This window comes from Papaver somniferum, chromosome 8 (assembly GCF_003573695.1).
Source record: "Papaver somniferum cultivar HN1 chromosome 8, ASM357369v1, whole genome shotgun sequence".
NCBI classification, from domain to species: domain Eukaryota; kingdom Viridiplantae; phylum Streptophyta; class Magnoliopsida; order Ranunculales; family Papaveraceae; genus Papaver; species Papaver somniferum.
Genome location: NC_039365.1, coordinates 171033144 through 171059731, shown reverse-complemented (window position 1 = coordinate 171059731; position 26588 = coordinate 171033144). Strand labels below are relative to the sequence as shown.

Below are 26588 nucleotides of genomic sequence, written 5' to 3'. Positions count from 1 at the left end.
TCATATCCTACTACAAGTAAAACCTCAAAAATGTCTTAGAAATAATTATTTTCACTGCATTTTTGAATCTCCCTCATTAACACATTAATGATTTTCAAACTCCAAAAGTGTGAAAAAAAACAAAATCAAACTTTATTTTAACACTAATTCATTTAGGAAAACACACACCTCAACATTATTAAAATAAAGTATACCACTTTTTAGCGCCAATTTTTATTTTATTTTCCTCCTTTCCTTATCACACACCAAACAAACCACAAAAATAAAATTCCAAACCTCGATCACCACACTCGATTCGTAATCAACGGTTCAGCGCACATCCTTGCATACCTTATGAATTTCATCCATTAAATTTCAAAACTCAGATCTAAACCGTCCGTATTTACAAAAAAAGAAAAAAAAATTCAATTCAAAAAATATTTCTGCTCAAACACACTAGACTAGAGGGAGAGAGACGAGAAGCGAAACAAAGAAAAGGTTTTTCTTCTTCTTCTTCTGAGGAAAATAAAATCCTTTTTTTCTCCCGCAAAAAAATCTCCACCCTCTTCAAAACCAGATCGAAATTTAACGGAATCTGCTCGCGATTCAGGGTTCAGAAGACGATTTCACACAGTCATTAGAGATTTTGCGATTTTGAGATTTCCGCGAGGTCATTGGTGTTGATGACGGCGTTGATTTGTACTGAAAGTGTTCGATTTCGCGGTATTGGAGATCTTTGATTTGTGGATTTGTGTTTGATTTTTGGATTTTTTGAGGGTTTTTTTGGGCTGGATTTTGAAAATTTTGTATGTGGATTGAAGTGAAATTGGAGAGATTTTGGAATTTGTGAGAATTCGAGAGATTAGATGGAGAAAGTTGATGGTGGAAAAGATTTCCCGCCAGAAAAAGTAGAATCGGAGACGACGAAGACGCATACAGAAGGAGGGAATACTGTAAATGGAACGACTGTATTGAAGAAGCTTGCTAGACAACTAGATTTTACTGCTCTTTCGTCGTCTTCTTCTTCTACTAGTAATTCATCAACAACACCAACACCAAAAACTACATCTACTACGACTCCGGTTGCTATTTTGCCTAAACCTCATCCTCAACAGCAACAGCAGCAGCAGCAGAATCAGATTCCACAGCCAAAAGGTCCGTCAATACAACCGCGGCCGCAAACGCCATTACCGGTACCACACGTGAAATCGTCACTGTCTTCTTCTCCTGCTGTTCCTCCTGCAAAGTCACTGTCTTCTTCTCCTTTTGTTGTTCCTCCTCCACCACCACCTCCTTTGGTTGCTCGTCCTACGTTATTACCAGTGTGAGTTTTCTTCTAATTTTTGGTTTTTGAATTTTAAATGTTGGATGGATTTAGGGTTTTTAGTAGTTTAGATTGATTATTGTAAGATTTTCCCCTTTCTTTTTGATTTGAGAAAAGTGAATTAGGGGTTCGGCAAATGCATCGTAGAGATTTCTAGAATAATTAGGGGAATGTGATTTAGTGACCACTGTTCTTGAAAATGATTTGGTAATGTTGTATCATATACATGAATTTTTAAGATTTCTTTGATTTTAAAGAAAGATTGATGTTTGAGGTAGTTTCGAGTAGGAGCACATGATGGTATTGGATGAACTAGGGACTGGGGAACAAAGACTAAGCTTTCGGTGTCTTTTCTTTAAGCTGATATTATTATGCATCCTTTAGTTTATGAACTATTGAATGATCTTGTTTACTGTAAATTTGATGTTTGAGGATTTGATCGAAAAGTTCGTTGCATGTATACCTGTTGTGTTTTATCTCTGAATAGCTTCATGTAGATTCCAATGTTGGAGTGTTCTGTATTGCTGATGCTTGAGAGTTTCATGTGTCTTAGTTTTCCTCTTTGTATGATTCCTGCTCAAATTTTGGTATTAAAGCACTAGATGTTTGCAGAATAGGAAATGATGGAACAAACCTTCCCTTTAAGCGCTTGCCTGCTAAAAAGGAAAAACAAAGAAGATAGAATTTGAAACTGCTGGGTTTGCTACAGGGATGTAGTTCAGTCGAGTTTGTGAAAAAAAGTATCCACTGATTACAGTTCATATAAAAAAGTGAGCTGACCATTTCAAAATGTGTTGTAATGTTATGTTTCATGTGACTATCTGATTCGCCCATTGCGCGAAACCTTTTAATTGGTGTTCAATGTTTCGTACATCTCTTGTTTATGTATGGCCTTAATCCCTTTTAGACTCTATATGAACTCCTGTGAAATGCTGCTGACTTTCCTCTTTTCCCCTTTTGTACGATGTTGAGTATTTATCATGATTATGATGTAGAAAATAGGGTCATCATTTGTAACTTGTATCCATAGTTACATCTAATCTTAATTCTCATTGTTAGTTTTCTGGAACCCATAAGGCACGGGATAGTGCTGGTTTGTATATACGTTATACTTATGGTCAGAACCATTAAGAGGCATATCTTTCGAAGATATTTAGGTGGCAGAAGCCGAAGATCTAAGGGCCCTTACTATGTTGATGAAATTTTCTGCTGTATCTGGGTGACATTTTCTGTTGGGAAAGTCACCTAGACTCGCTTGTATATAAATTTGATATACATAACATCAAATGTGTAGAAGCTTCTGTTTTGAGGAATTATTCACTAAATGTATCTTGTATCCAGAACAGCATTGATTGTATGTAGAAGTAAATTAGTTATTCAATATTATTTTAAACAGTGTTACTGTGGTTGTGGTTTCATAAATTTTATTTGTTGTTGTGGCACTCTATAGTCTTATCAAGGTTTGACACTCATTCTTATATCTCCGCAGCAGGGGCTTGAACCTTGATAGTGGTGATATGTAATTAGCAACGAGCTAGATCATTTGCAGTTCTCTTTTTGTGTCTTTCTCTTTTATTGACATCAATACATGATATTCTGGGATGCTTTATATTTTATTTCTCTGAATAATTTGAACCGTGGGATGCATTATAGCAAACTGATTTTGCATTAGATGAACCTCCTACAAAGTCTTCAAGTTTCAGTTAATGACAATCCTAACAAGACCACCTATTTCTTCAGAAAGACAGAATCCCCAGGTGCTCGACCACGGGCTAATGCTGAAGTGAAAGATGGTACTCCGAAGAAGCCAAAGCAATGCAATTGCAAGAATTCACGGTGCTTGAAATTGTAAGAATATATTCTCTTAATCTCTTTATTTTTTTAATGGTCGATGATTGTTAAAAAGTTTTATGGAACTGCACTCTGCATTACCCTCTATGATCTGGGAAAAATGTCCTCCTGTGTTCATGATATCGAATATTTTTCTGCTGTATCTTAAATGAATTCAGTTCCTTTCCAGTCGTGGAAATCACACATTTGGGTTGGGATAAATGAAGCTTGGGTTTCCTTTTGTGTTTTCTTATTTTGGCATGTTGATCTGTATGCATTTTTTTAGGCCGTGTTTGCGATTTTTACCAATCATAGTAATATGGATACATGATTCTACTCTACAGGTATTGTGAGTGCTTTGCTTCAGGAGTTTACTGTGATGGCTGCAACTGCACAAATTGTTGTAACAATGTTGAGAATGAGGCTTCCAGGCAAGAGGCTGTGGAAGCTACTTTAGAGCGTAATCCGAATGCATTCCGGCCAAAGATTGCTAGTAGTCCTCATGGGGTTCATGACATTAAGGTATGTGGTCGAACTCATTGAGTTGTTAGACAATGTGTCTATGCGTTATTACTTTTTATGCTGTCAGATATTTTTGGATGGTACGCAATTGATGAAAACTGTGCTGTAGTGACCATCTTGTTTCCTAATTATTTTTGGTGTGTATCATCATGATCTGATGGAGCAAAACCTTAGGAATTATCTTAGGGATATTTATGAGCTTGGGATTACTACTGTTAAGTCTTCCCCTGCACATGAGTTGACAAATCTTTGTTTTCATCGAACTTATGCTTTTGATGTTAAGTTTTGACATGCATCTACTATTTGTTGTTTCTTGCAATATGATCTAATACGTTGTTACTCCAAAATGGGTCTTTGATTGACATCCATATGTGTAATTATAAACCTAAAATGCCCATAATTCCATGTTTTTGCTGCATTCTGCTAGGTTATGTTTGACAATCTAACATGTAAGAAATAGGCGGCATGAGAAAAATGAAGTTGACTAATTCCAAATATTAACGAAGAACTGCACGGTAGAACTTACTATTCATACAATCCCATTTGCTACATTCTTGCTTGGTGTTGATCACAACACATGGATTGTTTAAACTCAATGTAGGAGGAGAAGGGTGACGTCTCATTGATCGTAAAGCACAACAAGGGATGCCATTGCAAGAAATCAGGATGTCTTAAGAAGTATTGTGAATGCTTCCAAGCCAACATTCTCTGTTCTGAAAATTGTAAATGCATGGACTGCAAGAATTACGATGGTAGTGAAGAGAGACGAGCTCTCTTCCACGAGGATCATAATAATCAGAGTAATGCCCTATACATGCAGCAGGTAGCTGCCAATGCTGCAATATTTGGGGCCATTGGAACGTCTGGCTATGGAGCGGGAGCCTATGGATCTCCTCCTATATCCAAGAAAAGAAAACTTCATGAAAACTTCTTTCCTGCAACAGCAAAGGATTCACCTCACAGGCTTGCTCAGACTTCTCAGGTATGGTACATAAAATCCCTGTAAAAATATTCTTGATTTCTTTGCTGGTGATATCACCAACCCATATTTTCACCACAGTAAGTTTTCTATAGGGATATGCCTTTTGGCTCTAAATCGGTGATAGTGCCATCGAATATTTTTGCTCAGCCTCAGTATACCTTTCTTGATGGATTTTGACTACTGGACTCTGAAATCATGTAACTGACTACAATAAGACTATTTCTCAGTGTATCTTACAAGAGTACATGGTAGCAATGATTGATTTTGACCTGTTTTTTGGGCAAATCAGGCTAATCATCTCAGACCTTCTTCAACCTTTTCTACCTCTTCCTCAAGTCCAGGTGTACGTGCTGTTAATCCTGCTCAAACGGGCTCATCAAAACCCACATACCGGTATGTGTTGATCACTTGTTTGAACGTCTCTTTGTCTTTATTAGAAGCCTTTTCTGCTATAAACATTTTCCTTTTTTTTTGGTTCAATATGAGAACTGAACAAAACAACTGATTTTGATGAAGGTCTCTATTAGCGGATGTTCTCCAACCACAGCAAATTAAAGACATCTGCAAAATTCTGGTTGTAGTAGCAAATTCAGTTCCCAAGCCGCGTACCACCGGTATATTTTGCTTGCCGATGTTATCATATTCAATTTATTTCTCTTCTTTTTGCTATTGTTCGATCTTCTAAGAAAAAGACTGAAGGGAGGTGTAATTTTAGTAGAGAGCGACTAGTAAAAGATTTTATTGAGAAGAACAAGGAACAGTTACAATGTAACTTAAAAAAGGTCAATCACAATTAATAGGTACAAAGCCAGATGGGCGAAGCTTAAAATGGTCTTTAGATTCGTCACTGTTAAAAAGCTGTAACTCAGTTTGCATTGTAATTGTTTCTGCTTGGTTTTGTTAATGAGCCAATTACTGGGTGGTGTAGTCTATATAGGATTTGCCCTGCTCTTTTTACATTCTTCATAGAATGAATAGTGATGTCGAAGTTGTTTATTGTTAGTGCGGGTGTTTGACGATCACCGCGTGCTTCCAACAACTATAATGTGTGCATCCATTTTTTGTCCAACTGGGAATCATGTATTGACCTATATTTTTAAACTTGTCAACAGTCGAGTCAACTGTAAACTTTAGTTTTGCTCAATTTGGCTAACTCTTTGAAAGTTTACAGATAAAAGAGCTATTGTTGAAAACCAAGCAGAGAGCCAAGAGAATACAGGAAGCATTGTTGCTCCATCATCTAGACAAAGTATGTCCGTTGAAGCTGGCATTCAAGAAACTTCGAAAGATGATCCTTCAAGTGGAAACCTGTCTGAAAACATATGCATGGATGACCCCGGATCAGATGGTTCTGATTTGCAGAAAGAAAGGCCAATGTCCCCTGGAACACGAGCATTGATGTGTGATGAACAAGATACGATGTTCATGGCAGCTGCATCACCAAATGGAAGGTTGGGCAATGGTGGCAGTAAACCTCTTCCTTCGGCATATGGACCCGAAACAACAGGTTTATACGCAGAGCAAGAAAGGCGAGTTTTGACGGCATTCCGTGATTCTCTGCAAAATCTTGTTCAGCGTGGTACCATCAAAGGTAAGGTCGTCTAGTTTAATTTTTAAGTTTTGCTGAATTCATACAAGTAATTGGGACTTTGGGAGCCCATAGACCTGTTCTGCTTCACTTAATGCCTTAATTGGAACCCAGTGTATATTAGTTAGTTGAGGCTCTATTTTGGTTACTTAAATAGGTGTTTCGGTGGCAGTTTTGTTCTGATCCTCTAATTCATTGATATTGTTTACAAAGGAAGCTATAGAAGTAGGTGTAGGAGAAGTCTTTTATTTGCAAACTTGTTGTGGTTCAATTGGTTCTGTAACATTGTAGTTTCTAAGAACTAATAATTTTCTTCCACTTCTGGGAACTGCAGAAACGAATTATTCTTCACTGACCACCAGAACTGAACCACCAGGGAGTCAAATGATACAACCCATTGGTAATGGCACTGTAAGACCACTTCATCCAGCTAGCACTACTGGGTTATCTCAGCCACTCTCTGCTCCGAATAACAATGTATCTCTTAAGGTAGGGCATCCTAACGAAAATGGGGAAATAAGACCAAAGGTAGAAAAGCAGATGTAAAAAGGTAGTTAGAGCACATAAAAAAAGAGGGGGTTAATCCCTCCAAAGCATATGGCTTCATCTCTGTAATAGTCGGTTATAATTTAATCCTATTGTCTTTGGTGCAGTTGTATAGATATATGTTTTTGACGCCGATTGACAAAAACATGTTGATTGTGAAGAATTTTTCACAATCGCATCCATTTTTCCCTTACTAATATGATTAACATGTTTATTTCAGTTGTTTCTAGATGTATTGACGGATATAGTGTAGTTACATTTTGCTGGTTATTTCCGTTCTCTCATATTCGATTTTACTGTCAAGTAATTTGCATTTGCGTGCATTTAGCAGGCATTTAATCTCTTCTCCTAGGATTTGACAGTTTTATTTGAATCTCCAACTATTCGGCCATTTAACAAAAGGTAAACAAATGGCAATGGTACCAGAGATCCTTTATTATAACCAGCACATCCTGATCTTGGTTATCTGATTCCGATATAAACCTAGCATTCGACCATCTTGTCAAAAGTCTTACTCCATGTAATTGGAGTTTAACGGTCCAGTCAATATTGAACTTTCTATGCTTGTCAAAATAATAGGAACACTCAGCTGACACGTGTAAATTATCTTCCATTATGTGTCTTTGTGAAGAATTATTACTTTGCGAATTGCTCACTCGACAAGTTTTCTGTTTTGCAAAACTAACAACCCATCCATCTAGTTGCTGAAAGTAAAATTCTTCAGTCTCTAATTCAAAAAATCCTTCTTTGAATAATCTTTAGCACCTCTGTGAGAATGCAACACACGCAAACATGCATACACATAAGAAATTAATTGTTTTGAGCAGACGTGCATATAATAAATACAAGCCGATCGATGCCTCACTACCAAAAGAAACAAGTCCTGGGATATCTTAATCCAGCTGCTGCAAGTAAAATTCTTCCATCTGTAATTCACGAGTCATTCTCTGAATAAACTTTTCCTTTTAAAACAACTTCGTAGCAGCCGCATTCTGAAACCCCTTGTCATCTCTCACGCTCTTGCTAATCGAATCACTGTCGTTCTTAGCTCCCGGACTACCCTGGTAAGTGGCTGATAGAGTTTGCACTGTTTCCTTCTTGGTACTCTGCAATCTAACGAACTCGGGAATCCTTGCTTTCAGGTCATCATCTAATACAACCTCACCTTCACCAAGATACAGTCCACAGAATGGATCAACAGATGACTCGCAAATACAATCACAGAACACGAAAAGATCCATTGTATGACCTGAAGGAAGACTAACTGGATCATTCATTAGTGTATGTTCAAGTGAATCAAGGAATTCCATGGGTATTACTACATCGCTCAAATCTACATCCCGTACAGGTCTTGTTGGATAGATTCTAGTTGTAGTATCCGGTTCAGGTTCACTCTCGTTCTACATGCTTTGCCATTCTGAAGAAGTAATGAACTCTTTAATCCTTGCTTTCAGGTTATCATCTGAGAGAAGCATATCTTCAGTAAGATAATTTCCGCTGAATGGATCTACGTGGAACTTGGAAATATGATTTCGGATAACGGTACGATCCACTGTAAAGTTTGATGGAAGGACAACTGGATCTTCCATTAGCGTTTTTGCAAGTGGATCAATGAATTCAATAGGTATTTTTTCGAACTTCACACCATGCAGATATTCTTGATGTGGATAAATAGAAAGTACAATCTTCTTAATTGGATCACTGTCGTTCTGAGCTCCCGGACTACTCTGGCAAGTGGCTTCTCCAGTTGACACTGTTTCCTTTGTGGTACTCTGCATGCTTTGCTCACTCTCCATGCTTTGATCTTGTGAATTATCTTTTCTTGATTTGATAAAATCTTCGATTTCTGCTTTCAGTTTAACATCTGAGACCAGCATATCTCTCGTTAGAAATTCATGGTTGAATGGATCCTCGTCATACTGAAGAAGGTGCCTTTCGATATCGCAACGCTCAACCGTAGTTGTGGAAGTAGGAAGATAAACTGGATCTTTCATTATTGTACGTTGAACTGGATCCAGGAATTTAACAGGTATGTTTTCTTCATCCTGCACTTCAGGTATTTTTCCATGGATCGTCGCGGTAAAACCCTTTTTTGCCACTTTCGCTGTTTTCTTCTTAGGGTACATATTCCCATATCTTAGGATCCCTTTTAAGCACATTCTTCCTCTTTGTGGATCCCCTTTCTATGTTTGTTCTTCTTAGGGTTATTTGGCTATATATCCCTAACTCTGACCAGTCCAATTGAAAAGCCGGTATGTTTGCGGACAAAACAGATGAAAAGAAACGAGAGAATCGAACTTGTGAGAATGAGAGTTTAAGGGATCACGGCGGCGGATGGGTTTTATAGAAAAGACAACACAAGACAGAAGTAGGAGTTGTTGGAAAACGATTAATAAAAAATATTTTTTTAAAGTTTTAATAAAAAATTATAATTTTTTTTTTGTGAATGAAACTTATTAGTCCCACATCGTGGAGTTTCTGATTTTAGTAGTTTCAAAAACTATATAAACTTTTTATTCCCATATCGGGGAGTTTTTCTTCTTAAGTTGTATTTGTCAATTATATAAACAAATTCACTATTTTTGTAAAATTTATGGGAAAGGGGTTGCTCTATATTTAGAGGGACCCCTAAGAGAAAAAACATTTTATATTGTTTTCTCAAGTGTTCGAGATTTTCCTTTATGGTTTTTTCGGAGTTGCCAAGCTCAAGTTGAGTATCTACTACATATGCTAGTAGTAGGTGTAGTAGGGTGTTTTATCCTGGAGATATCCGTCCTGTGAGGGCTATAACATCACTTTTGAGTGTAGCCGGGCGCTAATGTCTTAAGGCCAACGTGTTGAATACGTGACTCACTCTGTTTTTCCAAAGTTTTGCCTTGTTGCTGTTGCGGAGATATGGGGAGCTCGTCCGTTTCATCAAATCGATCACTTCCATTATAAAGGAGCTAAGTATCAATAACTTTTGCTTATTTGATTTTTCCTTGTTTTTGATTATTGCACCCAACAATCTTAAGACATTATGATTTGTAATAATCGAAAATGGTTGGTTGGTTTGTGAATCATGGATGTTAATTGTGGAGTGAAAAACAAAAACGAATTTTTGGTCAGCTATAGAGTTTCAAGTTTATCCGTTAACGTAGAAGGAATTTCGATGAACCCTTTTGACACAAGGTAGTAGACATCCTGATAGTTATCCACGTAAAATTTCAGAATTTTTGGAAATGTAAAAGTATTTTTTTGATATTTTACAAAATAGAGAAACGTTCCTGAAAACTTCTGACGGGCAGAATTTTGTTGTTAACTGAAGTAGTTTTTATGGGGTAACCATGAGTTTTTTGATATGGTGGTTCAAACGAAGTTTATAAATCTAGATATTATCTTCAAAACTCATATTTTATCCGAACTAAGGTTTGTGAGATGTGGTGTATTAGGTGATTGGGAAATTACCGTGTCCGTGGCCAGAGTGTAAACGAAGTTTATGACATGAAATTGAAAAGGAACATGGCTACCAGGCGCATGTGGATGAACAAAATTCTTCCAAAGCTGACAAAGGCGAGAACATCAAACACAACTCTAAGCATAGTCTTCATAAGAAAGGTATGTTTCGTAAAACTGAATCCGACATTACTTTAATTAAGGGTGATTGTTATGTTTGTAAAATTCCTGGCCATACGGCAGTAAAGTGTAGACAACATAAAACCTTAATAAGTAGAAAGTTAATGCTAATTTAGTTGAAACAAATTAGAACGAGTTCATTGACATGATGTCGGAAGTTATTTTAATAACCAATGTGAGAGACTGGTGGGTGGACTCTGGAGCCACTAAGTATGTTTGTTGAAACAGAGACCTGTTCACCTCTTATCAGAGGATAAGGGATGTCGAGAAACTCTATATGAGTAACTCATCTGCGACAGAGGTTGCATAAAAGGGAAAGGTCGAGCATAAGCTCATATCTGTAATATTCTCACACTGAATGAAGTTTTCATGTTCCGAGCATATGAAAGAATCTTGTATCTTGTTCCCTTGAAGATGGTAAAAGATGGAAGATCTTAATTAAATGTGGAAAACTTGTTATAACTAAGGGTATTGATTTTTTAGGAAACAATTATAGGACTTAGGGTCTATATAAGTTTAAAGGAAAATCTGATGAAGTGAACATAGTTGATTCTTGTGCTTTCTTTTGTGTGTCTTTGAATGTTTTGCATGGTAGACTTGGAACCGTAAAATTATAAGTCAATGCATAAACTGCCTAGCATAGTCTACGTACCCAAATTTAGTTTGGATCTTGAACTCAAAAGTGAAATGAATATGCTATAAAATCTTTTAGCACAAATGTTCATAGTAATTCTAAGCCCTTAGAATTAATTCAGTTAGGCCTAGTTGACATGAGTTCAACCCAAAATCACTATGGTAAAAGATGGTTTATAAGTTTCGTGGATGATTGTACGAGGTACCATCTTGTATACTTTCTTATGGATAAGGATGGTGCCTTAGAAGCCTTAAGATGTATAAACTTGAAGTTCAAAACCAATTAGAATCCTTGAACATAACAACTGTATCCTTAAGAAGATGATAATTTCCATGTTGATTAGTTCAGGATTACCTGCGGCCTTGTGGGGGGAGGCAGTCCTTTTAACTAGTATATCCTGAATATAGTACCCTTAAGGATCAGATGAAACTCCATATGATTTATGGAAAGGTAGATGACCTTCTTATGAATACGTCAAAGTGTGGGGGTGTTTGACTAAGATTGTCATTCCTCTTCCTAAAAGAACTAGACAGAAACCAAAAATGTTGATTGTGTCTTCATATAGGGTATGCTGAGTATACTTCTACATATAGATTTTTGGTTGTATGTTCTAATTTTTCATAATTTGGTGTGATTTTTCTGACTTTGTTGTGAATACTATTACATAATCTAGAGATGCTGAGTTCTTTGAACATGTTTATTCTTAAACATGTACCTCATTAGAGATGTGTTGTTGATCCCCTAGATTTATTTTCAAATAGTCAGAACTTATCTTAAAGAAAGATGAAGTTAAGGTTGAGCCTAAGAGAAGTAAAACAATTAGACTTGAGACTTCTTATGAAACCGACTTCATAACATGCCTAGCTTAGTCTAAGCCCTGGACTTGTAAAGAAGCCTTGATATCTACTGAAGCTTCATTTAGTGAAATGGACTCAGTCCGTCGGAACCTGACTTCGGAGGTTTATAGTTTACCTCCAGAGAGTAAGACCATGAGATGTAAATGAGTCTTTAAGAGGAAACATTAGGTATATGCAACCGTGGAAAAATATTAGGCTAAGTTGGTAGCTAAAGGCTATAAACTAAAAGAAGGTGTACATTTCCTTGATTCTTATTCACATGTGACGAGATTTACTTCCGTTGAGATGCTAATTGTTATTTCTATCATAAAAAAATTTAGAGATACATCAGATGGATGTTAAGACATCTTTTCTAAAATCGTGAATTAGATAAAGAAATTTACATAGACCAACCTGAGGACTTTGTAGTGAAAGGTTATGATCACAAAGTTTGTAAGTTGAACAAAATTTTGTATGGTTTATAAAATAAGCACGTAAACAGTGACATGGAAAATTTGATCATGTGATAATGTGTAGTGGATTTAAGTTAATGAATCTGACAAGTATATTTACAAGTAACTTGTTAAGGACGCCTGTGTGATTGTATGCTTGTATGTTGATGATATGCTTATACTTGATACAAACATAGATGTGATTAATTCCACTAAAAACATGCGCTGAATGAGAACGTTGACTTGAAAGACTTAGGCCCTGTTGATGTAATCTTAGGGATGAGGATTAGAAAATAATCTAACACATGTAGTCTTAGTCATTCTCATTATGTTGAATTTGTGCTTAAGAGATACAATCAGTGTGATTGTAAGCCTGCTTGTACTCCGTACGATTTTTCTTGTAGACTCAAGAAAAAAGGGTAATGGAGTATCTTAACTTGAATACTCAAGAGTTATAGGATGTCTGATGAATTTAATGAACTGTAAGAGTCCAGACATTGCCTATATTGTGAGTAAGTTAAGTAGATACAATTGTAGTCCAGAGCAATAATATTCAGATGCACCGAGTAGAGTATTATGGCATCTAAAATACTCTATTACCTTTTATTTGATTTATCAAAGGTATCTTGCTGTCCTTGAGGGACTTTGTGATGTAAACTGGATAGTTGACTCAGAGGAGTCTACATCTACAAGTGGATATGTTTCACTCTAGCACGAGGGTTTGTTTTTGGAAGATTTACAGACAAACATATATTGCTCAATTCATTATGGAAACTGAGAGTATTGAGTTACATAAAGCACGATAGGGGGCCGAGTGCCTAAGATGCTTTTTAGAAGACATTCCTCTCTGGCATAGGCCTGTGCCAGCTATATCTATACATTGTGTTAGCCAAGCTATAATAGCTAAAGCTGAAAATAACTAATCTCAATCGGCGTTATTTCCATTGATTGGATAAAGTCCAAGGAGAATATTGCGCAACCTTTGATGAAAGGTTTATCCTAAGAGATAGTTAGAAATGCATCGAGGGGAAGGGGCTTAAGCTCATAAATTAGACTTGCCATGAAGGATACTCAACCTTGCTGACTGGATATCCCAAGATCAAGGTTTCAAATGAGACAACTAATTTGTGGTGGGTAAAGGTAAACACTATCAGAGAATTTTATTCTCTGTCCCTTCCCTATGGTGTAGACGTGATAATGTGACTGCATGTGAAGGATGACTTTTAAGAAGTCTTAATGAGTTATATAGTTTCAATTTAAGATTGAAGTGGGGTGTAGCAGTAACACTCTTTATGGAAACTCACCTATCTGAATGAGGAAGTGGGCCGCTTCCTATGAGAATATGAGCTTTGATTCTCTAGAGCATTCTGAGAAACAGGATATGTTCAGGGCCAAATTGGACAAAACGGCACGAGCTTGGCAGCAACCTTGGAGATATCACCCGTGGTTGTTATCGCGAATTACATCAAATGCTAGCAGTTCAAGATATAGTTCACTGTCTCTAGAAAGTAATTCCGGTAATATCTCACTAAGCAAAGGTTCAAGACCTCATGGACACCTCTGCCTAAAATGGTATTTCATGCGCTTTTTATGTGATTTTCGTTTTGATGGTTTTGGTATTACTGGAACTTAGGACCTAAATGTCACTAAGGGTTCACTAATTCATGCCTTTCACTTTGGTGAAAGATACCTATAGTCTCACCATGTGAGAACTAAAGATGAAAGCTCTCGATACTATTATGATTTGTGCAATCCATAGTATGACCCTGGGGTCAACACACTTTTGTGTGAGGGAGAGGACGTAGAAATGACTAGTATGATTTCAACACTTGCACGATCAGTCTTTTTGGATCGTGAGATTGGGATGTTGATTTACCAAGATCTATCTGTGTTTTCATGTTTTATTGAGTTTTCATTCATGTGGGGGATTGTTGGAAAACGATTAATAAAAAATAATTTTTTAAAGTTTTAATAAAAAATTATAATTTATTGTTTTCTTTTGTGAATGAAACTTATTAGTCCCACATTGTGGAGTTACCAATTTTTAGTAGTTTTAAGAAACTATATAAACCTTTTAGTCCCACATCGGAGAGTTTTTCTTCTTAAGTTGTATTTGTCAATTATATAAACAAATTCACTACTTTTGTAAAATATATGGGAAAGGGGTTGCTCTATATTTAGAGGGACCCCTAAGGGAAAAAAACATTTTATATTGTTTTCTCAAGTGTTCGAGATTTTCCTTTATGGTTTTTTCGGAGTTGCCAAGCTCAAGTTGAGCATCTACTACATATGCTAGTAGTAGGTGTAGTAGGGTGTTTTATCCTGGAGATATCCGTCCTGTGAGGGCTATAGCATCACTCTTGAGTGTAGCCGGGCGCTAATGTCTTAAAGGAAACGTGTTGAACACGTGACTCACTCTGTTTTTCCAAAGTTTTGCCTTGGTGCTGTTGCGGAGTTATGGGGAGCTCGTCTGTTTCATCAAATCAATCACTTCCGTTATAAAGGAGCTAAGTATCAATAACCTTTGCTTATTTGCTTTTTCCTTGTTTTTGATTATTGCACCCAACAGGAGTCTCGCCTAGAAGAAAGAATTGCTCACTGCACAATGAATACGCCACCGAAGGTTTTGCAATTTTTCTTAAAAAGTACTCCCTCGGTCCATATAAAAGCGGAATTTTGGATGGTTTCCTAAACCCGACATTTATATAGGGCCCTTTACAAATTTACCCGTTTTAACTTTGTCTCATTCCTAATATAATTATCTTTCTTAGGGCGGCGCCAAGATCTTATTCCTATAATACAATAATCTTTCTTGCGGAGCCAAGATTTCTAGGTTGGGTGTAAAAACTTCTAGGGTGCAATTTTACAATTATATTTGTAAATAGTCTAGGCTCTATAATTGGGCCCAAATTAGGCTAGCAGGCTTGGGTGCAAGTGCACACCCTGCACCGAGCTGGCTTCGTTCTTGATTTTAACTTTTCTCTTGTTCCTAACATAATTATACAATAAATATAGGAGATGTTTGGTAACCATTATTTTAATGGATTATCATCCCATAATCCATTATGCAGATTATAATGGATTCTATATGCGTTTGGTAACCATTATAATAATTGCTTATTTTAATCATAATTGAAAAAATCCATTATTTCCATAAACAGAAAAAAGTTGTTTAAAAATTATTATAATCAATTATTTTCTTAATAAAATTGAGTTGTGTTTATTCCTCTTATTTTCTATAAACTATCAAGAGAGGGTTAAAAAAACACTAGGGAACTTAGAAAAAAGTTCTAGATCATTATTTTTTCCACTACTTTTAGAGAGCATTTTTTAAAAATAATCAATTATTTGATAAAGGTGTTTGTGAAAATTTATTATAAAAATGATTATACTAAAATCATTTATCTATTTTTGATTATCTATAATCATAAATAGATAATCATAAATTTTGCCAAACAAGGCCATAAGGAAAAACCGTTAAAAATTCAAAACTCCACCTTTATATGGTGGACAGAAGGATTACAATGACTCAAGTTCTCAGTTTCTGGATAGGCTTGGTCCAGTGTTGTAGCATCCGACTCTGCCATCCTACACAACACTTGGCCTCGTTAAAAATGTGCATGAAATAAGTCGAATTGAATATACGGGAGATTTGTTGGTTAGTCCAAAAATGAGTATGGGTTGATGGAGTATGAATTGATACTCGTTCTCATATAAAGTATAATCCTTACTGATATAAAAATGAGTATAGAATCCTAACTCGAGCATGAATTCGAATATGAATATCAAATAAATGTTAAATTGAGGATGTGCATATTTATCTCAACTGATTCTGGGAGATAAAAATTTGTATTTTCTTTTTTTGTTTGCTTTTGAGGGTACAATAGGTCTACACAAATGTCAATATTGGATGTGATTTTTAAACAATCGATTAATATGGGCACACATATCCAGTAACTCTTGATGTTCTTCTTGGATGGAAAAACATCAACCCAGAATCGGCCTACAAGGATATGAACATTCGCTGATTTTTGGTTGATGTTTTTACAAGAAAAAACTTTATTTTTAATGTTGGTAATCGATTAATATTCTTGGTTGATGTATCACAGAAAAGATAAAAAAAAAAATTCATGTCTCGGTGACCAATAACATTAGTTGGTTTCTGGTTTAATAAGATTAAACATTCACCACTTCATTTATCAGAATATCTTGTTTTTCCCCGGTAGTTAGTCTTAATTTGCAAATGTTATGGTTCTGCTTTAGTTGTGAGTTTTTTATATCCAGTGTTATATTTGGGTGTTGATGTGTATGTGTGGTTTTTTCTTTATCTAATTGGACGATCTATGAAGCATTCTTAGACAATTATAGGATGCAATATACTATAGTCAGTATGAAAACTGAAAGAAAAAATAAGTAAATATATGAAACCTTAAAAAACCTGGATAAATTGGGGCCTATGCCCACTTAATTGGGGCCTATATCTACATGACAAAATAGGGTCGTTAAGAAATAACTCATAGAAACCCCTTAACCACTATTTATGTTAATGCCTAATACGTCCTTGTTAATTTAGAGTTAATTCGGAAAATTAAATAATGTTTAATCAAGCTAACCCTGAAATTAACTTTCATTAATGCATAATCAACACTTGTAATTTTTTTTTTTTTCAAAAGACTCGATCCAGAATCGGTTGATGTTAGTTATTTTGTAAACCGATTCTCAGTTGAGTTTATGTCGAATGACGATGTAAACCCAGAATCGGAGTTTAATTAATACACACATAAACAGATTCTTGAAATCGGTGTTTACGCAAGTCCTTATAATCCGATTATGCCTTACTTTCAGAAACAAAATATTGATTACATAGTTTAGGAAATTAGCGCACTACATTTATAGGATTCAGTATAGGAATTCTAGAATTTGACACATCAAATGCTCGTCAATGAACCTCCGAGAACGTCGGTACAACGACGTATATTCTTTGTGGTGAATGAACTTAGTTTCCCCATTACGGATTCTCCATATCCCGTTGAAACGTTCCAGCTGAAATTCAGTGAATTCTTAAATGTTAGTATGTGAACTTTTGACATAGGTATAAAAATGATCGCATTACTCACTTTTTCCCTAAGAGGAGCTCGTGGATGATAGTCGTACACCATATTTCTAACTTTTACGTACTCTAGCATTGCACCTTTAATGTATTGGAATCGAAATTCCAAGTCTCTCTATTTGCGGTTATTGGGATTACCGGTACGCCCGTAAAATAAATCTTTAACTCTCTTCCAAAACATTGAATAAATTTCATTCAGACGTTCACGCAACGTATTAGAAAACGATTTAACGAGACATAAATCTTTATACGGTTCCCATTCCATTTTCTAGGCTAAGTGTGTGATATGGGAGTGGCTGAAAGAGGTTGTCTTTATATAGATAAGGACTCAACGACTATTTTTTTCAAATTCAAATAAAACAATCTTAGTTTATGTATGTCCACATAGTCCGATTATTTCCTTGCAAAAACATAAAAATTGCGCCTCTCATCAATCGGGCTTTTGTAATGCCCATGTAATCCGATTCTTGGCAAAATAAGTTACAAAACTTTTCTTCATAACAATCAGATTACATATATGTACATGAAAACCGATTCTTGGCATCAAAAGTTACAAGACTTTTCTTCACAGGAATCGGATTACAAATATGTACATGTAAACCGATTCTAAGCAAAAAAAGTTACAGGACTTTTCTTCATGACAATCAGATTTCATAAAGGTACATGTAAAACGATTCTGAAACAGAACCTTTGGGAAACTGTCAGAATCGGTTTGCATTATAGGTACATGTAAACCGATTCTGACTGAAAAAATGCCAGAATCCTGCATTTTTTGCACACATATTGTAGTTGGTAATTTTATCGCGTCTTGGACAAACACCAATAATTTTCAAAAGAAACCAGATTAAGTCATTCATAAACTAGGAATATAACAAACATAATTCGACAATAAGTATAAGACAAGACATAAGTTTTGACTCCATAATTATCCACAGTTAAAGACATAAACATGAATATAACCATTAATTCATGAACATCCCCACCATGACCACGACCACGTCCACCGCGTCCTCGTTTACCAGGTTGGGCACTGCTCGATGCACCTTCAGACTTTTATTTTTTTGGGTGGGGTGGGGGGCCTCTCTTCCTCTTCTTCTTTGAATCATCCTCCTCCTCCAGCTCCCCAAACTTGGCACCAGCTTCTACATCTTCGAGACTGTTCAAATTCATCAATCAACTTTTTATTGGCCTTAACATTTTTCCCTTCCCTGATTTGTAGCTTTGCTTGGGTTATCAAGTACCCGTCTCGGCTTCTCTGTTTCCATTTTAAAGAACAAACATTCAACAAAAAACGCTAATAACATTAACAAAACCGTATTTGAGTAACAATACGCACCGGGCATTCGAGAGTCGTATGTTTTTCCTCTATCTCGGGCCTCTCATCTAGTCGTATCACTCGAGTATGCGAAATATTGAGGTACCACGACATGTAACCCGGAATTGCATCATCATCTGTTCGAGATGGACCATCCAAAGGATATCTGTGAAATGCTCTGTCTTCCAAATAATCACATGATGGTAAAGGCTTGTGAATAATTTCAATATCATTATCATATGATTTATTTTTTTTCTCATCGATTTTGAACATCTTGTGCTCCTTTGGGATTTTTTTTACGTAACCGCATTGTCTTGCGACTCTCGTCGGGTTGTATATTACATATCCTCTTGGGTGAAACAAAGGCCCAAAATAATCACTTTGCTCTCTGCACCCAACCTTCTTTCCTTTTCATTTTCCTTTAGCCAAATCCTCCTTGTAAGGATCAAAGACAACATTTTTCGTTGTCAAGTTGTCCAACTGGCGTCTCAACTTCAGATAACCCTTTTTTTGGTTCTTTGGCTTACTTCTATAGGTGTACTTGTCTCCATAATACTCGTGGTCCCATTCCTTGTTCTCAAAATCCCTTTGAGCAAATATTGGGAAGTGCATATATATCCATGCCTGTAGAAATGCCATATTCTCTCCGATTTGGTTCCTTCGAGCCCTAAAAGCATTTTTCAACTCGTTTAACGAGTGTGCAAGGATGGCAGTTCCACAAGAGTATCCGTGAATCTTGTCAAATGATTACAACAGCTGGATAAAGTTGCACTCACACGGGCACTGGAAACGTCGGTGAAGATAACAGCTCCCAGAACGTAGAGGACATACGCATTGGCCGTGGCGATGATACATTCCGGCGTCACCTCTTTTCCCTCAGCACGAAGCTTCTTTTTTCCCATGAAGTTGTCCCTCAGATTCGAGATATAGAATATCCTCTGCTTTGACTTTCCTACTAGCATCTCTGACTTGGTCCTCTCTTCATCCCATTGGAACACATTCTTGGTAAACGTGTAAATCTTGTCCCAGTCAAGCTCTTGCACGTAGTCTTCGTGCTTCACGGCTTTACCTTCTATTCTTATCCCGGTAATGAACTTCACATCATTTGGAGTTATCGTCATTTCGCCAAACGGAAGATGCAAAGTATCCGTTTCCCCGTAATATCTCTCGGCAAAGGCGGAACAAAGAGGTTTGTTGTAACCAAGGTCCAAATTCTCGACCGCAGGTACCAACCCCGTAGAATTGACTAGATCGATTACTTCCTGAAGTTCTCCAACGCTTGATTCCATTCCTTCCAGCGCCCATTGCCTCATCATACTCACTGACGTTCCTGGCTTCATATGATGAACGACATCCATGTGATCCTATAAAACAAAACAAACCCGGTGGACAACAATCAAAACACTACACGGATAATAATTTTTATGTTACATAGCATAAGGTTTAGGTACTTATTATGGTATGGCAAACGACAACGACCCAACTGTCTTTGTGCCCGCATAACATCTGTCATCCATCACCTGGTAACCCGTAAACGTGATCCTTAGGGCCGTGGGGAAACATCTTCAGCGGGCCAGGCATGTATCTTTCTTCTTCTTTGGAACATCTATCTTCTTACCATATGTCTTACCTTGTTCTTGAGCGTCTCCTCCTTGGACTTGTTCTTGAACTTCTCCTATCTCTTCATCAACTTGCTTTCTCACTTTCTCCTTCATCACTTTCATCCTCACCTTCATCTTCATCACTTTCATCCTCATCTTCTTCTTCACCACCTTCCTTTCCACCAATTTATTCTTTATCGATCTCCTTTCCACCACTTTCTTCCTCATTAACTTCCTCATCACTTTGTTCAGTAGGTATCGGAATCATATTCTTCATGTGGTGGTTGCTCCGGCTGAGGTGGTGGGTCATTGATGCTGATCCCTTTGGCTTTACTTCCCGTGGCCCTTCAGTGGCAAACATTCAAATTTTGATCGTCTTTTCGACGAAGTCCCAAAGGCTTAGGAGAAGCAAGGTCATATTTCTTCTTATATTTCTTTTTGGATTGCTTTTGTGTATGTTTTCTCTTTGTTTGAGGGTGAAAACAGTTTTTGCTAGTTTCGGTAATTTCGTGTGATGTGGGTGAGAAAAAATTCTAAACCCTAAACAATGTACTGCAAGGGAGTACTTTAGATTCGAGAGATCAATCTGTACAAGTCCGGCCTAAACCAAGAAATGGCCGTTCCAGACTTGCTTCGGTCACAAAGTGGAGGAGAAGGGTTGGTTTTGGGGAGGGAAGCGAAGAGAGTGTTAAGACAAGAATAGTTGATTCTGGAAAAGTAGTTGTTTTGTGACTTGCATCAGAAAGTGGGAAGCTAACAGATGGGAAAGCTAGCAAACGTTTTCTGATTGTTGTATGCTCCCGATCAGAACTTGTTATTCGGTGGAAATATGTAATGCCTATTTATACAAGTCGAAGTGAAACGTACTCTGGTCTCATTAAGAAATGGAAAACAAGTGAGTAAATGAGAGGAGGTGTTAACCGGTAACACTTGGAATTGATGTTCCATAAAAGAAAACGTTTCACCATTACTCCCTGTATTTACTAACCGCCTCATCCTTATAACACTTTCTTATAACGGGCGTAGTGTACGCCGCACGCTGTAAACCGCCAAACCTGTACCCAATGAGCATCCCCCAGTTTGTGACATGCGTTGATGTCTCGAGTGTTTTCGTGGAAAACATGTAGCACGTTGTTGTAGTCTGGAAAGTTGAGCTTGGGATACTTGCCAGCTCGGTGGTAACCTTCGACGGTCGAGATTTTGCATCTTAAGAGGAAAGGTAGCTGTTGATTATTGCAACCCTTCGCTTGGTAGCCAGTGGCATGAAAGAATGATCAGTATGGCTTTAATATGGCCTAGTTTAGGCGCGGCTAAAAGTTAGCGCCAAAGGTTTCCATGCATTAGCTGGTAACCTTGGACGACTAAGATCTGCACCTTAGACGTTGATTGTTGCAGGCCTTCGTTTTGGTAGCCGCATAGGGAAGGCATGCATGGTATGGCGCGGCAAGGTTGTTGGCATGCCATGGACATGTGACATGCCATGCCTTGGTGCGGTTTGGCGTGGCAAAAACTAGGGTTTTGGGCCAAAGGTTACCATGCATTGTTTGGCGACCTTGGACGACTAGGATTTGCATATAGGATTGAAGGGTGGCCGTTGATCGTCGCACGCCTTCGTTTTGTTAGCCGCAAAGGGAAGGCCGGCATGGTATGGCGCGGCAAGGTGGTTGGCATGTCATTGGCACATGTGGCATGACATGCCTTGGCGCGGTTTGGCGTGACCAAAACTAGGGTTTTGGGCCAAAGGTTACCATGCGTTGTATGGCGACCTTGGACGGATAGGATTTTCATCTAGGATTGAAGGGTGGCCGTTGATCATCGCACGCATTCGTTTTGGTACCCGCATGGGGAAGGACGGCATGGTGGGGCCAAAGACAATGGCGCGGATGGATTGGCATAGTGGGGCCAAGGGTTTGGTACGCACGGCTTGGCATGGTGGGGCCAAGGCAAGGTGCGGTTGGCTTGGCATGGTGGGGCCAAGGTTTTGGCATTCTATTGGCGCATGGTGCAGCTAGCATGATTGGGGACAAGGCAAGGCGCGGTTGGGTTGGCATGGTAGGGCCAAGGGTTTGGCATGCCATTGGCGCATGGTGTGGCTAGCATGGTTGGGGCAAGGGAAGGTGCGGTTGGGTTGGCATAGTGGGGCCAAGGGTTTGGCATGCCATTGGCGCACGGTGTGGCTAGCATGGTTGGCATGCCTTGGTGCGGTAGACGTGGCTGACATGCTTTTCCATTGGCACAGTGATGTGGCTGGCATGGTTGGCATGCCTCGGCGCGGAGGTGTGGCTGGCATGGTTTTTCATTGGCATAGTGGTGAGGCTGGCATGGTTGGCATGCCTTGGAAAGGAGATGTGTCTGGCATGGTTTTCCATTGGCACAATGGTGCAGATGACATGGTTGGCATGCCTTTGCGCGGAGATGTGGCTGGCATGGTTTTCCATTGGCACGGTGGTGCGGTTGGCATGGTTGGCATGCCTTGGCGCGGAGATGTGGCCGGCATGGTTTTCCATTGGCACGGTGGTGCGGATGGCATGGTTGGCATGCCATGGCGCGGAGATGTGGCTGGCATGGTTGGCATGCCTTGGCGCGGAGATGTGGCTGGCATGGTTTTACATTGGCACAGTGGTGCGGCTGGCATGGTTGGCATGCCTTGGCGCGGTAGCATGAGAATTAGGGTTTTGCATAGATGATGTCGGTCAATGTTAAGGGTTCTGCTGTGAAACATGACACCTAAAAAATAAAGGTAGCCTGGTAATTCTTACATAGGCATGCTGATCGATTCAATAAATGTGCTTATGGTTATAGTGACGTCATGTCATATGTGCGGTTTTACGATTTTAACCCTAAGCTAAAAAACCACCATCAACATTAAGTCCCCTGCTTACCTCGGAACGGGAATATTGTTGCGAGGTAAGCATAATATGGTGACAGGTTAGGACAAAAATCGAAACAACAAGTCGTGAAAAGATGGTTAGGAAGGTCCGACTAACTTTTTTCGAGAGGTAAAGAGAGTTTGTGCTTCCCGTGTTGGCGGCCTTGCATAAATTGTACTGGTGGTGCAGACCGTGGAGTGGTGAGATGAAAATCGTCGGCTTAGTCTAGCCATGCATCACCTTGGCTGGGTTAGGGAATGCGGAGGTGCTGGATTAGCTAGTGGTCAGTGTTGGCACGGCTTGAGCGGAGCTGCTGGCATTGGTCGGCTTGGAATGGGAGCCGCAGGCATTGGTCGGCTTGGAATGGGATCCGCAGGCGTTGGTCGGCTTGGAATGGGATATGCAGGTGTTGGTAGGCTTGGAATGGGATCCGCAGGCATTGGTCGGCTTGGAATGGGAGCCGCAGGCGTTGGTCGGCTTGGAATGGGAGCCGTCAGCATTGGTCGTCTTGAAATGGAGCTGTTTGCGTTGCTCGGCTTGGAGTGGATCTAGCTTGAGTTCCTTAGAAGGATGACGACTGGATTCAGTTCCGTGAAAGGATGACGACCGGCTTCAGTTTCATGGGATGATGGCAACTTTGTCTGAATTAGGGTTTGGCATGCCGAAACCCTAATTAGCGCCCTTTACTAGAATCGCTGTAGAATTCTCGTACGAACTCGGATTTTGACGGTCCGCCCCTCCATTCTGAACGGAAAAGAATTTCCCATCTCCCAGCTCGGGAATATTTATGTTTTGAGCTCGTTCGGGAGGTGAAAACAGCTCGACAGTAACATTCAGGAAGAATTGCGGGCCCGTGGAATGATGACAACTTGCTTTAGTTCCGTGGGAAGATGATGACTTGCTTTGGGAAGATAACAACTTGCTTCAGTTCCCTGGGAAGGTGACGACTGGCTTCGGGAAGATAACAACTTGCTTTAGTACCCTGGGAAGGTGACGACAAGCTTCGGGAAGGTAACAACTTTCTTCAGTTCCCTCGGAAGGTGACGAATGGCTTCAGGAAGATAACAACTTTCTTTAGTTCCCTGGGAAGGTGACGACTGGCTTAGGGAAGGTAACAACTTGCTTCATATTTTAGCATACTGCAACCCTAATTAACGCCCCTTACTAGAATCGTTGTAGAATTCTCGTACGAACTCGGATTTTGACGGTACGCCCCTCCATTCTGAAAGGAAAATAATTTCCTATCCCCATGCGCGAGAATATTTAGGTTTTGAGCTCAGTTGGGAGGCGAAAACAGCTCCACAGTAAAATTCAGGAAGAACTCAGGAGGTATGTTGCGGGCCCGAGATGGCATAGTCGCTCCCAGTCATCCGTTTCATGGAGCAAGGAGGAATCTTTATTTTGTTCAAACTCTAGAAACTCCGTCCGCATGAAAATAGATATTGACCTTCTTCTGTTTTCTGTTGCTCGTCCGGATCCGTGCTTTCGTCTGCAGTTTTTCTCCAATGGATTCCAAAATTTATCAAACTCCATTGCATTCTTGGGACGGATGGATGTGGTTGCGTTTTCGGTACATCCTTGATTTTAGGTTGTTCAGTGCCTGGACCCTCTGATCGCGATGAAAATATGTTGTGGATGCTTGTATTGGTCGAAATCTTCCGGAGACACTGGATGAAATAGATGAGTTGGGAGACGTTTCGTTGGCGATGTGCTACTATCAAGTCTTCAAGGACTTGGTTCCAAGTGGCATCCTTCGAACCATCTTCCGAATCTTGGACTATCGTGTGGGAATGGGATGTGGTGAGCAGTACCCAGTTATGCTTCTGTTAGATCCGATGGCTTGGATGAATATGTGAATGTATCTTTGTGGCGTGCATTTGGAGTTTTCGGTGCACATGTACAGCTTCATGTTGAGAAATTCCTGCGGCTCGTAAAAATTCGACAGTAATGATGTTGAAATCAGAAATAACCTGGTTGAGGGGAGTGAAACCGTTCCATGTTGGTAGTCCCCATGTGTAGCCTACTTTCATTGCATCGCTTTGAATCCACGTTCACGGGATTTGATATAAGCTTATCGTACTCTTCTGGTATGACGCTGGGGTGATCAGAATATTACATGATGAAATATCCTGGATAGTGAAGTGGTAGGAATGAGAGAGTTATGTTGTTTATCATGGCTCCCTCTGTTTCTTCAAGAAAATATTTCAGCTGCGTCTCTGGAGTTATCTCATGAGTCTTTGATGTTCGTCGGGATGGACTGCGATGAGCAGTCCCCAATCGCGTTTTTCTTCAGTTTCTGAAGTTGTTTTCCTCTGAGCAGGCTTGGGATTCTCCGCGGCCTTGTAAAGTGTTGAAGGCGTCTTCTGGACAGATAGATGATGATTTTCTTGCGGTTCACCCTTGAAGAGTAGATGACCTTGTTGTGTCTATGACCTTTTGGTTGAACGTGTCTTCTGAGCTTTGACAGTGAAGGGATTCCGTGTATATCCTCAGTACCCAAGTATGGTTTACATGTTTCCATCTTTTATGGTCAGTGGGTTGACCATGATAAAGACATCACCATCGTGCGTTCGTACTGGTGATTTTGTTACTTCTTCCACGTGGCACTTAAAATATGGAGGAGTACAGGTTACTTTTATATTGATTACTGCTGTGGTGAAGCTCTGGCTGGTATCAACAAATGAGCGGAAATAGTTCTTGGTAGCAGATGTAATCAGAAGAGACTACATTGTCGTGGTAACAAAGTAGGTTGGCTGGAATTATATGGGCATCCATGGAAGTAAAAGGATTGGCTGGATGCGTAAGCAAGCATACTGTCCATGATCACGAGTTTTAGCAAGATGGATCAAAATGCGGTCATGACTACGAAGGTTGGCTGTCTGTGATCATGATCCCTGACATGGGGAGCGTGGTGGTACGACCCTTTGCAGGAAGAAACGGCGTTGAAGCAGCTTCGGCTCTTGGAAAGGATGTTGAAACTTAAGGATCCAAACGCTGAAGCTTCGGATTCGGATTCTGGAGAAGCTTATGGAGAGAACGCTGAAGCGGAGCGGCTGTCGGAGCGAACGTTGAAGCGGAGCCGCTGCTGGAGGATGTTGAAGTGAAGCGGCTGTTGGAGCGAACGTTGAAGCGGAACGGCTATGTTAATCAGTGTGTTGTCAAACTGGATACCATTCAAGCGAACAATGGTTAGGAGTCCCATGTTCCATCTATCAATCATGCGTTCCAGGAGAGGTTGGGGTTGGGAACGGCTTCTCTGGTTGGAAACAGCTGCTTCCCTGATGCAGTGCGGTTGAGGGATGCGAATATGTCTTGACACTGCGCCTACAGAATCTCACATAAGTGTTTCATCATAGACTGCACGATTTTGTGGCCAAGTCCCCG

The 26588-nt window shown here is 39.2% G+C and overlaps 1 protein-coding gene across 1 annotated transcript; it reads left to right on the top strand.

Annotated features, from left to right (window-relative positions):
• Positions 1 to 457: 457 nt before the first annotated feature.
• Positions 458 to 6990, top strand: LOC113303962 (protein tesmin/TSO1-like CXC 5). Its single transcript, XM_026553052.1, has 8 exons — positions 458 to 1303; positions 3044 to 3151; positions 3478 to 3655; positions 4257 to 4637; positions 4927 to 5030; positions 5154 to 5251; positions 5809 to 6228; positions 6560 to 6990. The coding sequence occupies exons 1-8, from the start codon at positions 846 to 848 to the stop codon at positions 6769 to 6771; spliced, it is 1959 nt and encodes a 652-aa protein (XP_026408837.1). The 5' UTR covers positions 458 to 845; the 3' UTR covers positions 6772 to 6990.
• The last annotated feature ends 19598 nt before the right edge of the window (positions 6991 to 26588 follow it).